This window comes from Magnolia sinica, chromosome 16 (assembly GCF_029962835.1).
Source record: "Magnolia sinica isolate HGM2019 chromosome 16, MsV1, whole genome shotgun sequence".
Lineage (NCBI taxonomy): Eukaryota > Viridiplantae > Streptophyta > Magnoliopsida > Magnoliales > Magnoliaceae > Magnolia > Magnolia sinica.
In genome coordinates this window covers 66,849,381-66,871,294 of record NC_080588.1, presented here as the reverse complement: position 1 = coordinate 66,871,294, position 21,914 = coordinate 66,849,381, and the positions used below count along the sequence as shown (strand labels likewise).

Below are 21,914 nucleotides of genomic sequence, written 5' to 3'. Positions count from 1 at the left end.
TTAGGTAGTATGAAATTGCATTGTCCAATATAAATTCCATTCATTATTGGGAAATGATGGTAATTATTGGATTAATCTAGGTATCATATCATCAAGCCTCAACACAAGATATGATAGGATAATTTAAATCTATTACATCTATGAGCTGCACGTTGATGCATGTGGTTTATCCACACCATCCATCCATATGTGCCCTTTGCACAAGACAATTGAATTGCATATGCATACAGATAACCAACATTGGTTGTGAAATCTGTCGGTGGATTACAATTCCATGGTCCCCAAATAGAGGTATTTGAAGACATCTAGTATTGGTATTTTGAGACATAATCTTTGTGCAATAATAGTGTTAATTCTACCAAATGCAATTCAATACAATTTAATCCCGCATGCATTCTGTTGGTTAGTGCATGCATTGTGGGGCCCACTGTGATCTATATGTTTTATCCATGCTGTCCATTAATTTTGCCAAATAGTTTTAGGGCATGAGCCCAAAAATGAAATAGATCTAAATCTCAAGCTAACAATACCGCAAGAAACATTGGTAATTAAACACCCACCGTTAAAAGCATTTGAGGGCCACAGAAGTGTTTTTTTCCTTCATCCAAGTCCTCGTAACCTTATGAACAGTTTGAATGGCAAATAAACATACCGTGGCCCTGTGAAGGTTTCAACTGTGAGTATCATTATTAGCCTGTTTCTGTGTTGTGGGCTACTTGAGCTTTCAATCTACTTCATTTTTGGGTGCCCTAATTAAAGTACTGAACCATGAACCATCAAAACAGATGGACGACATGAATATAAAACACATACATCAAGGTAGGCCCCACAAGGCATAACCTGGTGGGAGGGTCCCACTTCCACATCTCTAACTATTCCTCAGATATTAGATAATTGTTTAATAGCAAATAACAAAACACAATTAAGAACCAAGCAACGATCCAGGTACGCCAATGTAAAAACATGTAACCACACACACGTACTATTCAAACCAACAACAACATAGCACTGTAAAAACATGTGACCAGACACATAACTTTCATAGATGCTGATTGAAATCGACAGTTTATGGAGCTTTCAAGGTGTTCCCCACATCAATGACGAATCGGTATCGTACGTCCGCCTTCGCAAGCCGCTCCATGGCCGTGTTCACATAGTCCATTGGAATAACCTCGATGTCCGCCGTGATGTTGTGCTTGGCTGCAAAGTCAATCATCTCTTGGGCCTCTTTAATTCCTCCAATGAAACTTCCAGCCACGGTTCTCCTCCCTGCAATATCATAAAAATAAGGAAAATAGTAGATGCCTCACCTATTAGCTTCAGACGGGTTCATTGCACCAAACAAATATCATGAATCATGATATTTGGTGCAGCCAAACGCAGCCTTCACCAAATATTTGAATTACACATATCTATATATAGGACTGTTAAAGATAGTGAAGGATGTTTACTTACCCATAACCAGAGGGAATACTGGTAGCTCGAGAGGCTTATCCGGTAGACCCACCATAACCAACTTCCCATTAGACTTCAGCAGACCCATCAACAGCTCGATCTGGTGGACCGCTGAGACTGTATCGATGATACCGTCCATAGTGCCCTTGGCAGCCTACACCAAAATAGACAGTGAAACAGGTCCAATTTAAAGTCAAATGGACAGTGAAGAGTGGTGGGCCCCACTTACATTGCCCTTAAAATCAATTGGGGCCCACTTCTAGTGATCATGGTCCAATTTTGATGTGTTAACTAATTTGTTTAGGTTTTGGATTGACTGAAACACACATGCATGGCCATGTTAGTCACACGAACCATGACTCACCTCCATCTGGGCCGGGTCACAGCTGACCAGGAATGAGTCAGCACCGAGTCCTTCGATAGCTTCCTTCTCCTTCCTGGGGGATGTACTGATTACAGTAACCTTCATCCCAAAGGCCTTGCCAAACTTAATTGCAACATGACCGAGCCCACCGAGCCCAACCACTCCTAGATGCATGCCTGGCTCACTGAGCCCGAAATACTTCATTGGACTATATACCGTAATACCGGCACACAATAGCGGTGCGCCGCCATCAAGTGGCAAGTTCTCAGGGAAGTGGATTGCAAAGTTCTGATTGACCACCAGCATATCAGAGTATCCACCGTACGTAATCGTCCCATCTTGGTACCTGGAATTATAGGTGATCATCATCTTGGGACAGTAGTTTTCCCACCCTTGATCGCAGCTGTAGCAGGATTTGCATGATTCAACCATGTACCCGACACCCGCCTTCTCTCCCACCTTGAATTTTGATACATTGGGCCCCACTTGGGTCACTACACCGACGATCTCGTGCCTGCACGAACACATCTGTTACAGTAATTTCTGATGGTACCTTAAGTGATGATCAGGTGGTTATGGTGTTTTAACCATAGTTCTAACACATGCTGATTTGACTCGGTGAAATTTCGAGCATGGTCCCAGTGAAATAGACGGGTGAGCTTGGTAACTCAGCTGAGTTGATATGACTCGTTGTGCCATGACTGAGTCACTCACTTTTAATGGGACCATATTCCAGACCCATTTAGCACGTCAGATCATTTTCAAAGTGAGTGGGCCTCTCCTGAGGTCACCTTTTCGTTATTAATCCACTTCCCAGAAACATAACATAACAGCGTTACGACGATCTTACCCTGGGAGTAAGGGGTAGACGGAATTTCCCCACTCGTTCTTAACGGCGTGAAGATCGGTATGGCAGACTCCGCAGTAGAGTACCTTGAGCGTGACATCATCTTCGCCGTTCGCCCTACGAACACATCGCAGCTGAGATCAAAATATTTTCTATTTAACCATCGACTCAGCCTCGCACAAGATATCGGAAACGTGTACATTGTTACCGCACACCAGTGATATGGATGATGTGTCGACCTCACCAAGTTCTGTGGTCGACTTAAGCTTTGGATATGAATCAATTTGGGTATGATGCCCTAAAATGATCTCACAAAATGGATGAATGGTGTGGATACAATAAATACATCATTTTGTGGCCATGTAACTTTGATCTCTTTTGAACGAACTGGATTGGTGGGTGTACCACGCACCAGCTATCTATGACGTCAGCAAGTTCCGTGGGTCCCATCATGAGATATGAGTTATATCTAGGGCTGTACATAAGTCGAGGTAGCTTGAAAAGCTCGCTTGAGTTGGCTCGAGTCAACTCAGATTGACTCAACTTGAAAGGCCAACTCGGGGTGAGTCAAGCTCATTTTCTGAGTTCAAGCCGAGTTTGAGCATGGTGTATTTCAACTTGACTCAAAGCTTAAACTTGATCTCTACGCGGCTGAAATAATATTTTTAATATTATATATATATATATATATATATATATATATATATATATATATATATATTAAAAGTTTAAAAGTTAAAACAAACCTTATTCAACCCTCGTCTTTCTTTTCCTTACTCCACTCAGCACATCGCTGCCTGTACGGCAGCACCCAACATGCCGTTGCCCACTAGTTGCCAACATATGAACAATCTCGACTCAAACCATTAACTCAACTTAAACTCGACTCGACAATTTTGACAAGCCAAGTTTTAATGTTGAGTTTGAGGGCAAGATCGAGCTGTATAGCATGGACAAGTCTAAGTGAGCTTGACCCACCTTAAATCGACTCGATATACAACCCTAGTTATATCCAAACAGTCCATCCATTTTTCAAGATCTTAGTAGGGCTTGAGCCGAAAAATAAGATAGATCTAAAGATCATGCGGACCACACTGGTAAAAAAAGCAGTGGGTGTTGAACATCTACGGCTGAAATCTTTTTGGAGGTGACAGAAGTTTTGGATTAATATGATATTTGTTTTTTCTCTTCGTCTGGGCCTTTGTGACCTTATGAATATATTAGATGAAAAGTACATGTTATGGTAGGCCACGTGGATGTTTTAACGGTGAAAATCATTCTCTCCACTGCTATATATGGTGTGCTCTAGTTGAGATTTGGATATGGTTCATTTTTTTATTCATACTCTGAAATGATTTCGAAAAATAAGTAAACCGTGTGAATATATTAAATACATCATTTTTGGAGACCGTGTAACTTTGATCTCATTTGAGCCGTTCGTACAACTCGGATTGTCAGCGACCGTCTTCGCACGACACGTACTCACACCACCTGTGTCGCTGGTGTCGTGTACACCACCCAAATCCGTTTCCCTTTAGAAGCGTTTTCGTACTTGGAGCTCGGAGAGCAGCAAAGCTGGTCTTCACACGCCACGTACCCGTACACCAGCAAATCCGCTTCCTTATCAAGAAAGTTCGCAAAGGTGGGCCCCACCACTAAAGTGAAAAGTATCGGAAGTCGCTGGTTACCTCACAGTATTGCGAGGGCCCGCTGTGAGACGCGGATTAGCTACGGACAGGTTAAGCAGCGAGACTAGCTACCGAAGTGACGTCAAAAGTTTTATAACCCTACCATGATGTATGTTGTGTATCCACGCCTTACATCCATCCGGAGATATCATTTTATGGTAAGAGCCAAAGAATGCCTCAAATCAAACGCTCGAGTAGGTCTTACCACAGAAAACGGTGGGGAGAGTGACGTCCACTACTAAAAACTCTAAAGGGCCACAAAATTTCCCTACAGGCTGATATTTGTGTTTTTCGTTATTTCATGTATGTGTTAACTTGTGAACGGTTTGAATTTCAAATAAACATTATGGTGCCTTAGAAAGATTTCAACCGTGGAAATCACTCTCCCCAATAATTTCTGTGGTGGGGTCCAGTGGAGCCTCAAATCTGCCCCTGTTCTTTCGGTCATGACTTAAAATAAACTCTCCAAATAGGTGGATGGCGTGGATACTTCACTTCGGTGGGGAGTGTACCCTCAGTGGCTAATCCGCGTCAGCCAGCCATGATGTATGCGTCTTATATCACGTCATCTGATTCGCCAGGACAATACGGATTAGCTAGTGAGGAAGCGGATTGGCTGGTGAACCATGCGTCTGCTGTATAGCCGCTGAACTGACGTTAGCAAGTTTTGTCATTCTGACCATGATGTATGCGTTATATCTAAACTGTTCATCCATTTGTCGAGATCATCCTAAGGCTTAAGATGAAAAATAAGACAGATCTAACTATCACGTGGACTACACTGCAAAGGTAGTGGAGGATTGAACGTCTACCATTGAAACACTTTGTAGGGTCACAGAATTTTGGGATCAATATGAAATTTGTTTTTCCTCTTCATTCGGGTCTTTATGAGCTTATGAACAGATGAGATGGAAAATAAATGTTATGGTGGGCCTTAAGAGTTGTTTAACTCCGCCGCTATTTTTGGTGTGGTCCATATGATCTCTAGATATGATTCATTTTTTGGATAATGCTCTAAAATGATCTATTTTTAATCTCTAAAAATAGATGAACGGTATAGAAATAATAAATACATCATTGTGGGGCCATGTAACTTTTGATCTCCTTTGAATCGTTAGTACAAATCATAGCTCTAAGAAGTGTCCATGCTCGTCTTCGCTCGATACGTACCTGCAGCAGCTATATAGCTAGTGTGTGATACACCAGCCAATCTTCTTTCAGCTATTGATAGTAGAGTTGGGCATCGAACTGAGTCAGATCGGATTTGATCCAACTCGACATGGTCCAAAATGTAGCTGACTTGATCCAAACTTGATCCGATCCGGGACCGGGTTCAGGACACAGGACTCGAACCGATCCGATACACGGTTGGCCTGACCCGAACCGAGTCCGCCTTGGTCAGGGAAACCGAGTCGGATTGGGTTGGGCACGATTCGGATCGGCTTTTTTTAACGGTGAAAATCATTATCTTCACTGCTATTTTCAGTGTGGTCCATTTGAGCTTTAGATATGATTCGGTTTTTTGTCCAAATGCTCTAAAATGATCATGAAAAATGGATAGACGATATGGATGTAATAAATACTTCATTGTGGGGCCCATGTGATGATAATCTCATTTGAGTGGAAACCGGATTAGCAACTCCCCTGCCACACCAGCCCCGTGGTTGGTGGTCGGTGCTCTGTGGAACCCACCATGATGTGTGGTTTTAATCCATTCCATTCATCCATTTTTAAAGATCATTTTAGCACTTGACCCAAAATATGAGAGGGATATAAATCTCGAGTGGACCACACCACAGGAAAACAATAGTGATTGAATATTCACAATTAAAATCCTCCTAATGCCCAATGTATTGTTTCTTTGAAATCCAATTTGTTGATTAGGTCATAAAGGTCCAGATGAATGGAAAAAATAAAAAATACATTGATCCAAAACTTTTATGGCACCCAAAAGTTTTTTAATGGTCAACGCTCATTCAACACTGTTTCTTGTAATGTGTTCCACTTGAGATTTGGATAAACCTCATTTTTTGTCTCACACCATAAAATGACCTGGAAAAATAGATGGACGGCATGGATGAAACACATACATCATTTTGGGGCCCACAGACCACCAACCACTCCATTCCAATTGGAGCCATTCATACAACTCGGAGCTCGGGGCGCTACAGGCTTTACATGTACAGCACGGCATGCAGTGTGCCGTGCACGAAAGTGCCTACATTGCTACCTTTATGTTAGCAAGTTTTGTGGGTCTGATCATGGAACATGTGTTATATCCAAACCATCCATCCATTTGGCGAGCTAGTTTTAAGGCTTGAGACGAAAAATAAGGTAGATCTAAGCATTAGGTGGACCACATTGAAAAAAGCAGTGGGGATTGAACGTCTACCATTGAAAGCCTTTTTGGGGTCACAAGCCTCACAAAAGTTTTGGATCAATTTGAAATTTGTTTTGCCTCTTAATTCAGGTCTTTATGACCTTATGAACAGATTGGATGGAAAATAAACGTTATGATGGGCCCTATAAATTGTTTAGCGGTGAAAATCATTATCTCCGCTGCTATTTGTGGTGTGGTCCACATGATCTTTGGATATGATTCATTTTTTGGATAATGTTCTACAATGATCTCTAAAAATAAATGAACTGTGTAGATATAATAAATGCATCACTATGGGGCCCATTTAACTTTGATCTGCTTTGAACCGTTCGTACAACTCGGAGCTCGAGGGAACGTCAGTGCTCATCTTCGCACGACACGCACCTCTAGCTATAACCTATAGCCTAGATAGCTATCCTATCCTACAACAGCTATATAACTATGTATATGGTACACCAGCAAACCTCTTCTTATTATACTAACTAGACTCTGTTGGGGCCCACCGTGAATGCATGTGGTTTATCCACGCCATCCATTCATTTTTCTAGATCATTTCAGTGGTTGAACCCAAAATTGATGCATATCCAAAGCTCTAATTGGACCATACCGCTGGAAAAGTAGTAGAATTACTGATAAGAACCACTCCGGATTGGGTTGGATAGGAATGTTCTGGATCCATTCAGATCGGGTTTTCGGTTCAAATTGGTCTGGATTGACCGTAACCCGATCTCGATCTGAAAACTGTCGTATCTGAATGGCCCTACCTGATCCGCACCGATCCAAGTCATCAGTTCGGTTCGAAACAAGTCGGATCGGGTCGGATCCACCAGATCAGGTCAAATATGCCCAGCTCTAATTGCCAGGTTAAGTAGCTAGTTTGGCTACTGAAATGACGTCACCCAGTCCTCTGACCCTAGTAAGTGTTGGAAGTAGATTGGCTGGTGGACCACACACCAGCTATATATATATATATATATATATATATATATATATATATATATATATGGTGTAGATACCTCTTGTGCAAAGATGAGCACCGACGCTACACGAGAAGGGGATTGGTGTACACCAGCTATATATATAGCTGGTGTATTGATGTCAGCAAGTTCCTTGGGTCTGATTATGAGGTATGCGTTATATCCAAACCGTCCATCCATTTGGTGATCCAGACTTAAGGCTTGAGACAAAAAATAAGACAGATCTAACTATCAAGTGGACCACACTGCAAAAAGCAGTGGGGGATTGAACGTCTACCATTTAAACCCTTTTAGGGGTCACAAAAGTTTTGGATCAATATGAAATTTGTTTTTCATCTTCATCCAAGCTTTTGTGAACTTATGAGCAAAGTGGATGGAAAATAAACGTTATGGTAGGCCCTACAAATTTTTAACGGTGAAAATCATTCTCTCGGCTGCTATTTGTGGTGTGGTCTAGTTGATCTTTGGATATGATTTATTTTTTGGGTAATGCTTTAAAATGATCTCAAAAAATGGATTAACGGTGTAGATATAATAAATACATCATTGTGGGGCCCATGTAACTTTGATCTCCTTTGAACCATTCGTACAACTCGAAGCTCGAGGAGTGTCACGCTCATCTTCGTAGGACATGTATCTACACCAGCTATATAACTGGTGTGTCGTATACCAACCAATCCGCTTCCCGCTATTCAAGCTCAAGTTGTATGAACGGTTTTAATGAGATCAAAGTTACATGGGCCCCACAATGATGTATTTATTATATCCATATCGTTCATCCATTTTTCAAAATCATTTTGGAGCATTAGACAAAAAATAAATCATATCCAAAGCTCAAATGAACCACACCAAAAATAGCAGCGATGATAATGATTTTCACCGTTAAAAAATGTAGCGCCCGTCGTGATGTTTTTTTTCCATCTAATCTGTTAATAAGGTTAAAAATACATGGATGAAGGGTAAAAAAATAAAAATAAAAAAATTCATATTAATCCAAAGTTACTTCTATAACACTAGAAGGGTTTCAATGGTAGACATTCAATCCCCCACTGTTGTTTGCAGTGTGGTCAACTTGATCTATAGCTCTGTCTTATGTTTTGGCTCAAGCCTTAATAAGAGCTCACAAAATGGATGGACGGTTTGGACATAACACATACCTCATGATGGGACCCACATAACTTACCGTCAATACATGGGCTATATAGCTAGTGTGTGCTACACCAGCCAAAAAGCTTCCGGTAAGTGTTGTATCCACACCGTACATTCATTTGGAAAGATCGTTTATAAGAAAAAAGAATAAGCTTTGCATTATTGAAAACTTATGTGGTTCACAAGAAACTTAATGGTAGGCGTGAGGACCTCACTTATTTTTTCTCATGTGTTCACATGAAGCTTAATTAATTTGGATCTGCCTCAGTTTTTGGCTCATAACCTAAAATAATCTCTACAAATGAATGGACGGTATAGATACAACACATACATCATGGCGAGGCCCACAGAACTTGGTTACGTCACTTTAATAGCAAAACTGCTACGGACGATAACAGTAGCGAATCTGCACCATTTAGGGCGGGAGCGAATAGGTGTTACCCTCACCATGGGGCCCACTTGATTATATGTTATATATCCACACCATACATCCGTTCCTCTAGCCCATTTAAGAAATTATTCCCGATAATTAAGCATATCAAAATCTCAAGTGGACCACAATATAGGAAACGGTGGTGATTAAGTGCCTCATCATAACATATTCCAAAGGCCTATAGTAAGTTTTAGTAATTTTTATTTTCCATCCATCCCGTTTATAATATCAAGAAGAACAGGATGAATGGGAAATACAAAGATCAGTTTAATCCAAAACTTTTATGGCCCACAAAATGTTTTTAATGGTCATTCATCACTATTTCTAGTATCATGGTCCACCTGAGATTTCAATGATCTGGATATTTTTAAGGTTTTGGATCGCATTAGATAAAACAATAGTAATTTATCATTAAAAATTTCTTGTGGGCCACAAAAGTTTTGAATCAAGCTGATATTTGTGTTTTCCAGTCATTCAAGTCTATGTTACCTTATAAGGAGTTGGATGGAAAATAAACATTAGGGTGGGTCACTGAGTTCTTAATAGACCACTCGGCATGTGGGCCCCAATATTAAAAGAGGTGTATGAGTTAAAAAGCTTCACCCAAAATTTCCAGAGCTCTACATTCTTGGGGTAGAGTTAGTTCTGGCGGATGGGATTTATCGTGCCACGTTGGGCTGGCACATGTAGGACGTGTAAATGAGCTTTAATGCACATGCGTGCCATACTTGATTATGGCCATTTATGGTAATTTCCGAAAATGATTTCACTCCTTTCTCCACGTTCCAAAATTACTCCTTTCTATTACTTACAAAAAAAAAAAAAAAAACATTGGAATTTATTATTTCAATTAAAATAAACATAAATTCATAATATCACGAATCGATCACATAATAATATAAAATACCAAAAACACCCAACAAAAAAAATCCAAAGAAAACTCTGCATTAAAACCAGATACAAAAGAAAATAAAAGAAAGTGACAGAAAAATCAAGAAAAGAGAGAGGGTGCCAGAAAAACCAAGAAGAGAGAGAGAGAGAGAGAGAGAGAGAGAGAGAGAGAGAGAGAGAGAGAGAGAGAGATCTCATTGCATTAAAAACACATACAAAAGAAACTACAAGAAAAGAAAAGAAGAGGCTGCGAAAGGCCCATAACATTCAGAGAGAGAATATAGAAAATACCAAAAAACCCACCAAAATAAGAAAAAAAAATTACAAAGAAAATAAAAAGAAAGATCTCGTTGCAATAAGAGAGAATAAAAATAAATAAATTAATAAAAACAGAAAATACAAAGAAAATAAAAACAAACATCTCATTGCAATAACAACATTCACAAAAGAAACGGGGTTCCAGCAAAAAAAAAAAAAAATCAAAAATAGAGAGAGGATGAAACAAACCACAGCATAGACAATACCAAAAGAGAAACACCCATCAAAAGAAAGAAAGAAAAATTCCAAAGAAAATAAAGAGAAAGGTCTCAAAAGAGAAGGAAAATGAGTAATACCTTCTAGAGAATTTGAAAGGGGAGAGGACTCCAGAAGTGTCTCTTGCAGCCCACCCAAATGCCTTTTGAGGGTGTTCTTCCTCTGGAGATTTCGACATTTCTATTTTCTTCCTTACAAAGGCGGAGAGAGAGAGAGAGAGAGAGAGAGAGAGAGAGAGAGAGAGAGAGAGAGAGGTGTAAGTGTCTGTGACACCTGAAGCGAGGCACTCCTTATATAAAGAGCCAGACGAAAGGAAGCCGTTTATATAAAGAGCCAGACGAAAGGAAGCCGTTTTCTTTCCATCTCTAGACGTAATTACTGATGTCCGTATATATATAGAGACATTGCAATTATTAAGTTTGCGCGTATCATAGAGTGCCCCCTGCCAGAGTATAAAAGCTTTTATCTTTAAAATGAGTTTTGACCCAAGACCGGTGGTGGGTGAGGGCTGGGATTGGGTAGTGTTGATGCATAAATCTGTTAGCCCCTTTCTGGGCTGTTTACCCTCACAAAGAGTGGACAAAGAAGACCCTAATTAGAGCAGGGGACCATCCGATGTAGAAGTCAGGGGCAAGATATGGGTCTTAGTTGAATATCGAAGGTTTAGGGCTAAAGATAGTGTGTACCTTTCACTATTGGAGACCTCTTTATTTATAGTTGAGGAGAGGCGGTAGTATAGAACGGATTTCCCTGTTGAGTAGGGGGATCTCCCGAGATCCTCATAAAGGATCTTGGGATCACGATTATGTCACCGGCGAATCTGGTGATCTTCAAAGAAGATCTCGAACCTATCTTCTCCAAATGAGGTCAGACCGCCCGGAATCAGCGTCGAGACGTAGTTGGAGACCGAGCTTAATTGGACCGACCTTCCCTTGAGGTCAGACCAAAGAAATAGTCTCGCACTGGAGACATGTTGAATATTGTTCGGGTTCGTGAAGGAGTTCGTCCATGTATGCTGTAAAAAGTAATGGCCTTCCATTTATAAAGAAAGTCTATGTGGTGTCCAATTTCTGTAGTCTTTAACTTCTTCATGAATCCTGATGACTTCTTCTCATTGCTTATGTATGAGTTCGGCCGGTCTTCCAATCTAGAGAGAAGTAGGGGATTTGGGCTGTGCCAACCTTGAGTGGTGACCATGAGTGCCAACCTTGTTGTTTAGTTGAGCGGCTGGGTTTCCTCGGGGTTTGTAGTACTTGCGCCATTGAACTCGATCTCATCCCTTAGGCTTTTGGAGCCCTTTGTTGAGTTAGATACATGAGTTTCTGACCTAACCTTTCTTTCATGGGTCAGCGCATTTTCCCCATAATAAGTAGAATGCATATATCTCGACGGGCCCCATGGAGCCCTATAAGACCGTTCGTCTCTAGCTAGCTCCGAGTGGAATACTATCCAAACATTTTTCAAAGAAATTTGGACGCGAATTTCCTGATAAAGCGGTGCACAGGAGCTTCCTTCGCTGATAAGCTAGGTGGGGCCCACTGTGACGTTTGCGAGAAATCCACTCCGTCCATCCATTTTGCTAGATCATTTTAGGTTATGTCACAAAAACTTGTCATATCCAAAACTCAAGCGGGCCACATAAGAGGAAATAGTGGGGATTGAACAGCCACCATTAAAACATTTGTGTGGCCACAAAATTTTTGTATCAAGCTAAATTTTTGTGTTTTCAGTTCATCTCAGTGAGAACGACCTTATAAACGGCTTAGATGGCATATAAACATAAAGGTGGAGGTAGTAAGGTTTCAACGGTAGGCATTTCTTTTTCCAATTTTCCCTCTCATATGGCCTCCTTGAGCTTGGATCCATCTGATTTTTGGTGGCATGTTCCAAAATGAGTTTCCAGAATGGATGGACGGGGTGGATCCCTCGCAAACATCACGCTATGTCTCACTAGCTTCCTAGTGAGAACTTTTGAAAAGCTTTCGCAGGAAATTCGGCTCCAGTAAATTCACTGTTGCTCGTCAGGTTTTTAGTAAGGCCATGCATGTTTGAAATGCTGCCCATTCACACGCAATCCCCTTACAAACGTGGCAAATGAATGCGAGATACGAACTCTCCGGAAGGTGGGTCACAATGTTTAGATATTCTTCCCTGTAATTCAGACCTTTTTCACTGCTCAGGTGGGCCACAGTGTATAGGGTAAGCAGATGACTAGAGTCGTCATGTGCCTTCTACGCTTATGGTCCTTAGTGGAAAGGAGAAAAAAAAAATGATAACGTTTTTACATAAGAAGATCTAAAGAATAAGAGCTCATTTGATGACCTCATCTTTGCACACACGCATTTTATATCGTAGTAGCAGGTTCTACTTGTGTTTGTGGGCCTGGCAACCACACTAAATTTTATAATAGATTTGATTGAAATTGTGTTGATTATCTATAATATCACACGCTATGTATAAAAGCTTGCGGAGCTTAGAATTACGGTTAAGTCCTAGAGGGGAGTTAATATGATCACTTAAAAATTATGTATCAATTAAAAATAATTAACACTTAAATGTTTTTGAGCTAAACTAGTTTAAATGTAGAGACTACAAAAGATACTAATATATCTGCAAAATAAATATCTTGTGTGTGCATGCACAATGAATTAAATGTCAAGCATATAATTCATTCAAACATTCATATAATTCAACGAATTAAACGCATAAACATGAATAGGAATGCGCACAATCATAAACACAAAGATATATAGTGGTTCTACTACTTGCCTATTCTACTCCCCATATATGCACTCTCCTCGAGTGTACCAGATTTCACTATCTCAGAGGTTTTAAATAACTTTACCTCTAACCTTTATAATTATTTTAATTAGTTCATCACAAACCTTTAGTCCTATACAAGAACATGCATGTATGTACCCATGCACACTTGTATTGGTGGAACACATACATACTTGTGTTAGTGGACCACATTTTAACCGGTGTCGGTGGATCCAATGGAAACTTAGTTTTTCATCGGTTAACCAACAATCACTACGATCTTAATCCAATTACCTGCGTATACTCTCGACGGAGGCTCTTATAGAGACTAACACGTATGCACTCATGTCCAATAGTGGTTATAAATATATGAGAACCTACGTACCGTCTTGCCAATGACAGTCCTACAAAATGACGTAGTTGAGTTTGGTTTACTAACTCTATACTCAATCTTACATAAAGAAAGAGTATATAAACTCTAAAATAACAACTTTAGTTGTCAGATTGAGCCCCGTTGTAGAGTCTTACTTGAGAGCTTATTCAATTTTGAATTGGCATATCAATTGTTCTTTCATACTTTAATGTCGATCTCCTTCGACTTCGGTTACCTTTCAGTACTTAATACTCCAATAAGACTACTAAGGTAATGTGAGTGTGGTTGAATATCTTACAACTATGGATAATTGATTCCAAATAGAAATTCACTTAAATGGATGCTATAAGTTTCTTGTATTTAGACCATTGGAGTTTTTTGGGCGTTCAGGATCCACCAAGGTGGGTTGATCCCTAACTTTATGACTCATTATGATATATTAAACTTACATACATGTCATCCGTCCATTTTGAAAAATCAGTTGAGAGAACAATTCCAAAAATGAAGCTGATCCAAGTCCAAGTCTTAGGTGGGCTATATCATAGGAAGCAATTGGATCCCGGATTCACTTCCTTATACACCGAGATCGGTGCATCCCTGATACTATGGCCCGCAGTGATAAATCCGTGTCGTTCATCCGGCCATGCTCTTCCTCCTCGCAAAATCAGAATTGCTGGAAATAAGCAGTGAGGTTGTGATGTCAGTGGGGCGAGTAATAGATGGGCCATGATCTTTTAGTCCGTTCATTTGTCGGTGATGAAAATTTTAAGTGTCTGATGTCTCACCTAGTAGTTTAGGCTAGGATCATAGCACCAAACAAATATCATGAATCGTGATCTTTGGTGCAGCCAAACGTAGCCTTCACTAAATATTTGAATTATACAAATCTGTAGGAGGTTAAAGACAGTGAAGGGGGTTTACTTATCAAAAATCAGCTTTTCATTAGTTTTCAATAGGCCGATCAACGGGAGGATTGGATGGACTACCGAACGTATCAATAATACCATCCATAATGCCCATGGCAGACTACACTATAAAATGTTAAAACATAATATTCTCAAATTATAGATTTGCAATTTCTGTGAAATAATGAAAGAAACAGAAAATATTAAGGATTGGCTGAAGCACGTGTGATCGTGCTGTCGTAAAAGCGTTATTTATCCATTCTCAAAGTAATTAGAACTGCTGATAGGTTGTAGGCAAATAGCTTTTAGGATACGAGCCTACATGTGATTCTGTGTTCAACAAGCACGAAGAATCCACTATTAGAACTTTATGAACACAGTTTGCTAGCAGATTTAAATAAAAAATAAAAAAATAACTTAAAAGAAAATTCCAAATTAGAGAAAAAGTCATAAAAGAAATTGCTAGATTAGATTACTACAATGGTTTGTTTCTTGAGAACTTGCTAGCTAAGGTTCGTATTGAACCTTGTTGGCTTGATCAAAGAGCACTTGAGCTTGTCCTGGTTAATTTGTATGAGAGAATGATTTGAGTGGTTGGTGATGGTGATATGAACCATCCAAGCTCTATTTATATAGGATAGTGTAACTAGACATTTTGGTCTAGGGTCGTTACTCTAAATGAGTGTTTTATTTTATATATATATATATATATATATATATATATAATACTGTGGGTGAGAAACTAATCATTATTTGTTAATTTTTTATCGTTTTGTATGTGGGAAACCAAATGCATGCTAGCCGTTTAGACTCAGTGGCTAGTCGTTTATGACTGTTAGGCTATCCATATGCAGCAGTTTCTGCACGGTCTAATTTAATACTACATGAACCGTTACATCAGGCCTCTTAAATAGCTAATTTTCACTCATATATAAGGTAGACAGGTCTCTCTTAGACCTCTCACCCACAACACTCTAGCCACCAGCGCCTCTACTGCCTCAGATGCCCACGCCCTCGCACTGAGCTCGAGCACGTGCATGTGTGTCCGCGACGCAAGTCTCGGTACTCCACGGATTCACCAAGCAAATAGTAAGGTGCTCAACACCCTACTTATAAAGTCAAAATTTTCTTTTTCCTTTTCAATATGGGACTATTCCCAAAACACCAAAAAACCAATTTTTTTAACAAACCTTTTATATATTTATATATTTTTATTTAAAATATTTTTAATCAAAATATTTTTTCATAACATAAAAGATGAAAGGACCAAATCATCACCTTATAATGTTAGGGATTTTGACCAAAGTAGCCTCATGGTATAGCCACGCAACGTAAGTAGAAGGTTTCTAAAATATTAGGTACATGGCACAAAGTGTCTTTTTAAAATTTTATAGGGACAAAACTGACCCTAGAGCGTTGCGTCCTTTAGACCATTGAAGTGGGAGCAAAGTTGACTATGCATAGTAGGTTAACTTTGTGGGGCCTATTATGGTGTTTGTAATAAATCCATCCCGTCAACTTGTTTTTCTAAATCATTTTATGGTGTGATCCAAAAAATGAGGTGGATCCAAACCTCAAGTGGCTCACACAACATAAAATAATAAATATTGTATGCCCACGGTTGAAACATTCATGGGGCTGCAGAAGCTGTGGATCAGGCTAATATTTTTTGTTCTTTTTATCCCGGTGTTAATGACATTATGAACATTTGGGCCCCTTTATGAATGGTTTGGATTGCATATAAACATCACAGTGGAGCCTATGAAGGTTTGAACAGTAGACAATTCCTTTTCACTATTTTCCATTGCATGTGCCACTTGACAAATCGGATGAACAAGGTGGATTTATCACAAATATCACAGCGGGCCCAACATAGCTTTCAATGGCAGGAACTTTCCATGGGACATGACATGGATTGGGTACCACCTTAGAAGGACTTGCCATGTGCTCTATAGGGTCCACTATATATATATATATAAACTTTTGATTTCCATATACATATATGCCAAAAATTACATTACAGGCTATCCCAGGAGAAAAAGGACCTAAGGAAAGCCTATCATAAGGAAATAGAAGAAAGGATAACGGGGGGAAACTGAGGCGTCAGGCCCAAGCTAAGTGGAAACAAAAAATCAAGGCTGAATAACTGGCCGAAAGCAGGGCCTCCTTAAAGCTCTCTGATCGTCCCCAACCCACCCTTGTTGAGGAAGAGTAACCCCTGACCTAAGCAGGGAGGTCAGCCTAGCTGTCCACCAGGGATGATGATTGGCTAGAGCTGCTTTTACGGGCCATGGCATATTCCGGCCCATTTCCTTCTTTGAAAATGTGGGCAAACTTGACCCAGCCTGAAAGCTTGAGATTTTCTATCTGGGAAAGCCAGTATTTCCATTTCCAACTAGGTGTGGCGGTACCCGATAAAAAATCGATTACCAGCTGAGAATCAGATTCAACAGACGTGTGACCCTTGGTGGTGTAGAGGCGCAGCCCATCGTGAATGGCTTGGAGCTCGACACAGATGTTAGAACCCACTCCATAACCCTCAGAGAACGCAAATAGCAAATCGCCTTGCCCATTTCTGCAAACTCCTCCCTCACTAGGCATACTAGGGTTGCCCCTTGTCGACCCATTGACATTAATCTTCACCCACCCACAGGGAGGCTTCATCCATCTCACTACCAGATATGAAGGAGGGCGATGGGTGGCATGGAAAGATGAAGAAGCAGCAACTGCATCTGAGCTGGGACTGCTGGATAGGCGAGCGCCAGTCGGACTGTGGAAGCTGAAAGAAGGGGGAGATTGAGTGATCCCTGGGCTGTTCCCACTAATGTAGGATATCCACCAACCAATGCGCGAGGTTAGCTTTGTAGGCGAAGGGGATTTCCCATAAAAAACTGTTGAATTCCTGGCCTTCCACGTTTCCTAGAGAATGATGCATGGAACCAGTTTCTGGACAAAGGAGACTGATGACCTGGAAGACAGAGAGATCCACCATTGAGCCTATCTATTCTCCACTAACGTGGCCCTCATAATGTCGATGTCAAACATCCTCCCAAAGAATGACCATGCAGATTTTGCTAGGATACTTTCCAGAAAAAGGTGTTGAATAGATTCACTGGATTGGCCCGAATGACTCTGGGTATCGCTGGACACACAACACACACACCTAGAAGCCAATTGAATACCCTTAGCTTGCATAGCCTCTTCTAATCCACTATGATATTTCTATTTTATCTACGCCATCCATCCATTTTGAAATATCATTTTAGGGCATGATCCCAAAAATGAGACATATCAAAGGCTCAAGTGGACCATACTATAGAAAGCAGTGAGATTGAAAACCTACCATTGTAAACTTTTTGGGGCCACATAATTTTTGGATGTAACTTATTCTTTGGCCCATTGCGTTAAATTAAAATTTGAATCTAATATATTAATAAATTTGACACATATCCCATGATGGCCCCACAACCCGTAACGCATGATAACCACAGCCAAGACCCTTAACACTTGACAACCTTGACCCTTATCACATACTTGGCCGTGGGCCCCACAGACGACGTACTTGTAGTGTTGAGGGTTAGGGTTAGGGTCAATATTGTCATATGTTAAGGGTCTAGGTTCATGTGTCAAGGGTCTAAGCTATTATGGTTGAGGTTGTCAAATCTTAAGATTCAAGGTTGCCACCATTGAGGTTGTCTTAGGGTAAGGGTTGTGGGCTTCAGACACCATCTATGGGGCCCACCACGGAGTATGTGTCAAATCCACTCCGTCCATTCTCGTTGGAATTTTCATAGAAGGCCATGATTTAAAGATTGAGTTACATCCACTGACATGTGAACCACGCCATAAGAAAATAGTTGACAATGAATTACCATAGTTAAGATTTGTTAGGTCATGTGAATCGTGGATCCATCTCATTTTTTATCTCATGTCTAAAATGAGCTTGCAAAATAGATGAACAGAGTGGATTTCTCACAAACACCTTGGTGGGGCCACTTAGGTGGCCAGCTGGGTGGCGTAGGATGCAATCCGTCTCCGTTGGTGGAAGGAAAATGGAGTGGATTTGGTGGGAGATCAGTGCATCCCTGATACTATGGCCCACAGTGATACATCCATGCCGTTCATCCCTGATACTATGGCGCACATGGCTCCAACATGCATTTGCAATTAGCAAACCTTATATTAGCATTTTGACAATGATAGGTTACTTGTCTCCATATGTAGCACATGTTGACCATACATTGTTAAGTTATGGACCGTCTAACAGATGGAACTACATTTCTAAGTTTGGCATAATCTACTTTTCACACCATCATTGACTATGCAAAGACAAAAGAGTGTAATCTGTTCCCATTCTTCGGGGTCACGTTTCTATGCATTTCTGGCTTTGACAAGAACACTCTACATAGAAAGTGGATTGGTGACCTTGCAAGATTTAAGGGGGCCATGTGAGGATGTGAAAGACGAGGACTGGCCAAATGTTTACCCAATAAATCAAATTTGAAACATACTTTGAATGAGGCTCTTCTCTCATAGCGACACATAGTTAGAGTCTAAAGAGTTTCAACACTTGGTTAAGGATTCGTGTACGTGAAATCCCGCTGTAGTGTGACTGTGTGGTGGTGTGTGTGTGTGTTAAAATAATAATAATAACAACAACATAGTTAGACTAGTGTAGGTACCTAATTAAATAACTTTCAAATATGCTTTGAATGAGACTCTTCTCTTACAACAACACATAGACTGGTATAGTTACCAACCGAACAACTTTCAAATATGTTTTTAAAAATGTCTAGAATCAGAGAAATTTCAATTGCTTTTTCTGTATTACACTTCACCCTAAATTGAGTTTAAATAAAGAACATACATATATATACAAGGAAATCTAATTACAACCAATCCTAATTAAAATATTTCTATACATGACTAATGGCTAATTATATTTAATGCTATACATAGCAAATGTACAACTACTGACATCTAATATAATTCACACCCCTTTTAAACTAATGTTAGAGAACCAACTAGCATACTACTGAGAAACTTATGTCGAAATGAAGTCATAGATTTTGTAAATAAATCAAAAAGTTGTACTTCTGATGACAAATGAGGGAGAAAAATAATTCCAGCTGTGTATTTTTCTCGCATAAAGTGGTAGTCAACTTCAATATATTTAGTGCGCTTGTGAAATACTGGATTGGAAGCCTACTAAATAGCACTCAGGTTCTTGGCATGTAATGCAGTTGGCGAAGACAAATGAATCCCAAGATTTGTTAATAATCCCTTGAATCAAGTAATTTGATGTGGGTTAACTTTGTTTGGGTTAGAACGATTCTAACACACATGCATGGCCATGTTGATTAAAAATGAGGTCTCACCTGCATACATCCTAAGTCACGGCTAACCATGACTGAGTCAGCACCCTATCATCCCTGCGCATAATAACCTAGTTTTGGATATGCCTGATTTTTAGACTTCTCTCCTTATCGTAGTCTTTCAATATGGATGGATGAAGTGGATTTGTCATGGACATCTCCGTGGCCCCACATAACCCCGGGCACAACAATATCTCTGTGCTTAGGTCGCAGGCAATCATCTTCCAAATGTGTGGGTGAAGGTTTTGGAAGAGATTCACTGCAAATGTAGCACAAGTTGATTATACATTTTTAACAATGTAACTGGTGTAGATACGTGTCATGCGAAGACGAGCGCCGACCCTCCTCAAGCTCCAAGTTGCACGAACGGTTCAAATGAGATCAAAGTTACATGGCCCCACAATGATGTATTTATTATATCTACACCGTTCATCAATTTTTTGAGATCATTTTAGAGTATTTCACAAAAAATGATCATATCTAAAGCTCAAATGGACCACACCAAAAATAGCAGCAGCGAAGATAATGATTTTCACTATTAAACATTCATAGGTGCCACTATAATGTTTATTTTTCTTCCAATCTGTTAATAAGGTCACATATGCATGGATAAAGAGGAAAAACCAATTTCATATTATCCCAGACTTTTGTGACCGCCAACAGGGTTTCAATGTTAGACATTCAATCCCCCACTGTTTTTTGCAGTGTGGTCTACTTGATCTTTAGATCTGCCGTATTTTTCAGCTCAAGCCTCAATACCAGCTTGCCAAATGGATAATATGAATATAACACATACCTCATGATGGGACCCAAATAACTTGCTGAAGTCAATACAACAGCTATATCGCTGGTGTGGGACGCGGATTAGATACTGGCAGGTTGAGTAGTGAGAGTCGCTGCTTAAGTGACATCACCAAGTTTTGTGGGACCCACTATGATGTGTGTATTGTATCTACACCATCCATTCATTTGGAGAGATCATTTTAGGGCATGAGACAGAGAATTAGTCAGATCCAAATCTGGAGTGGACCTACCACAGAAAACTGTGGGAAGATTGCCGTCCACCGTTGAAACCTTCCTAAGGGGTTTCAATCCCATCGACGTATAGGCCCTTCTTTGACAGCGGCACTTGGCCTAATCCAATCCCATCACGTGGGGTCACTAGGCAAGCCATGTGCACTTGCATGACACCGTATTCGTATCATACGTACACATAGCTAAAGTAATCCTATACGTCTATGCTGAAATTTTTTTCCCATTATAATGATTAATGACTAGGGGATACGGCACATCCGACTCACGAGAGAAAAAAGGTTGAGAGATGGAAGGAGAGGGTGGGCTAGACCGACATTTCCACATTTTCTAGTGGTGTGGGCCCACCTAAGCTGCTGCTTCTTTTTTCTTTTTTCTTTTTTACTTTCTTCTCATTTCAAATATTTTTTACAGCTGGCATCCTGACATGAGCAAGTGCAAAGTATGCGTGGTATGGAAAGGCCTTGTGGGTCCCACCCATTTGTACATGTATTATCCATGTTGTCCATCTATTTTAAGGGCATGATCCCACAAATGAAGCTGAGCAAAAGCTTATGTGAACCATACTGTAGAAAAAAATATATTAACCACCTACAATTAAAAATAAATAAATTGAGGGCTACAAAAGTTTTAGATCAAGCCTGTGTCCTATCACTGCCTGGACATTACCATCCAGGGCTCTGTGGGGTCCACCATGGTGTAACAGTCTTATCCACACCATTCATCATTTTTCTCGGATCATTTTAAGGTA

At 40.2% G+C, this 21,914-nt stretch overlaps 1 protein-coding gene across 1 annotated transcript; it reads right to left on the bottom strand.

Moving 5' to 3' along the window:
* Positions 1-864: 864 nt before the first annotated feature.
* On the bottom strand, positions 865-10,964 carry LOC131229332 (probable mannitol dehydrogenase). Its single transcript, XM_058225272.1, has 5 exons — positions 10,799-10,964; positions 2,670-2,783; positions 1,820-2,333; positions 1,456-1,609; positions 865-1,269 (listed from the first exon to the last, which is right to left on the bottom strand). Exons 1-5 carry the CDS (start codon positions 10,894-10,896, stop codon positions 1,067-1,069), a joined length of 1,083 nt encoding a protein of 360 aa, XP_058081255.1. The 5' UTR covers positions 10,897-10,964; the 3' UTR covers positions 865-1,066.
* Positions 10,965-21,914: the final 10,950 nt, after the last annotated feature.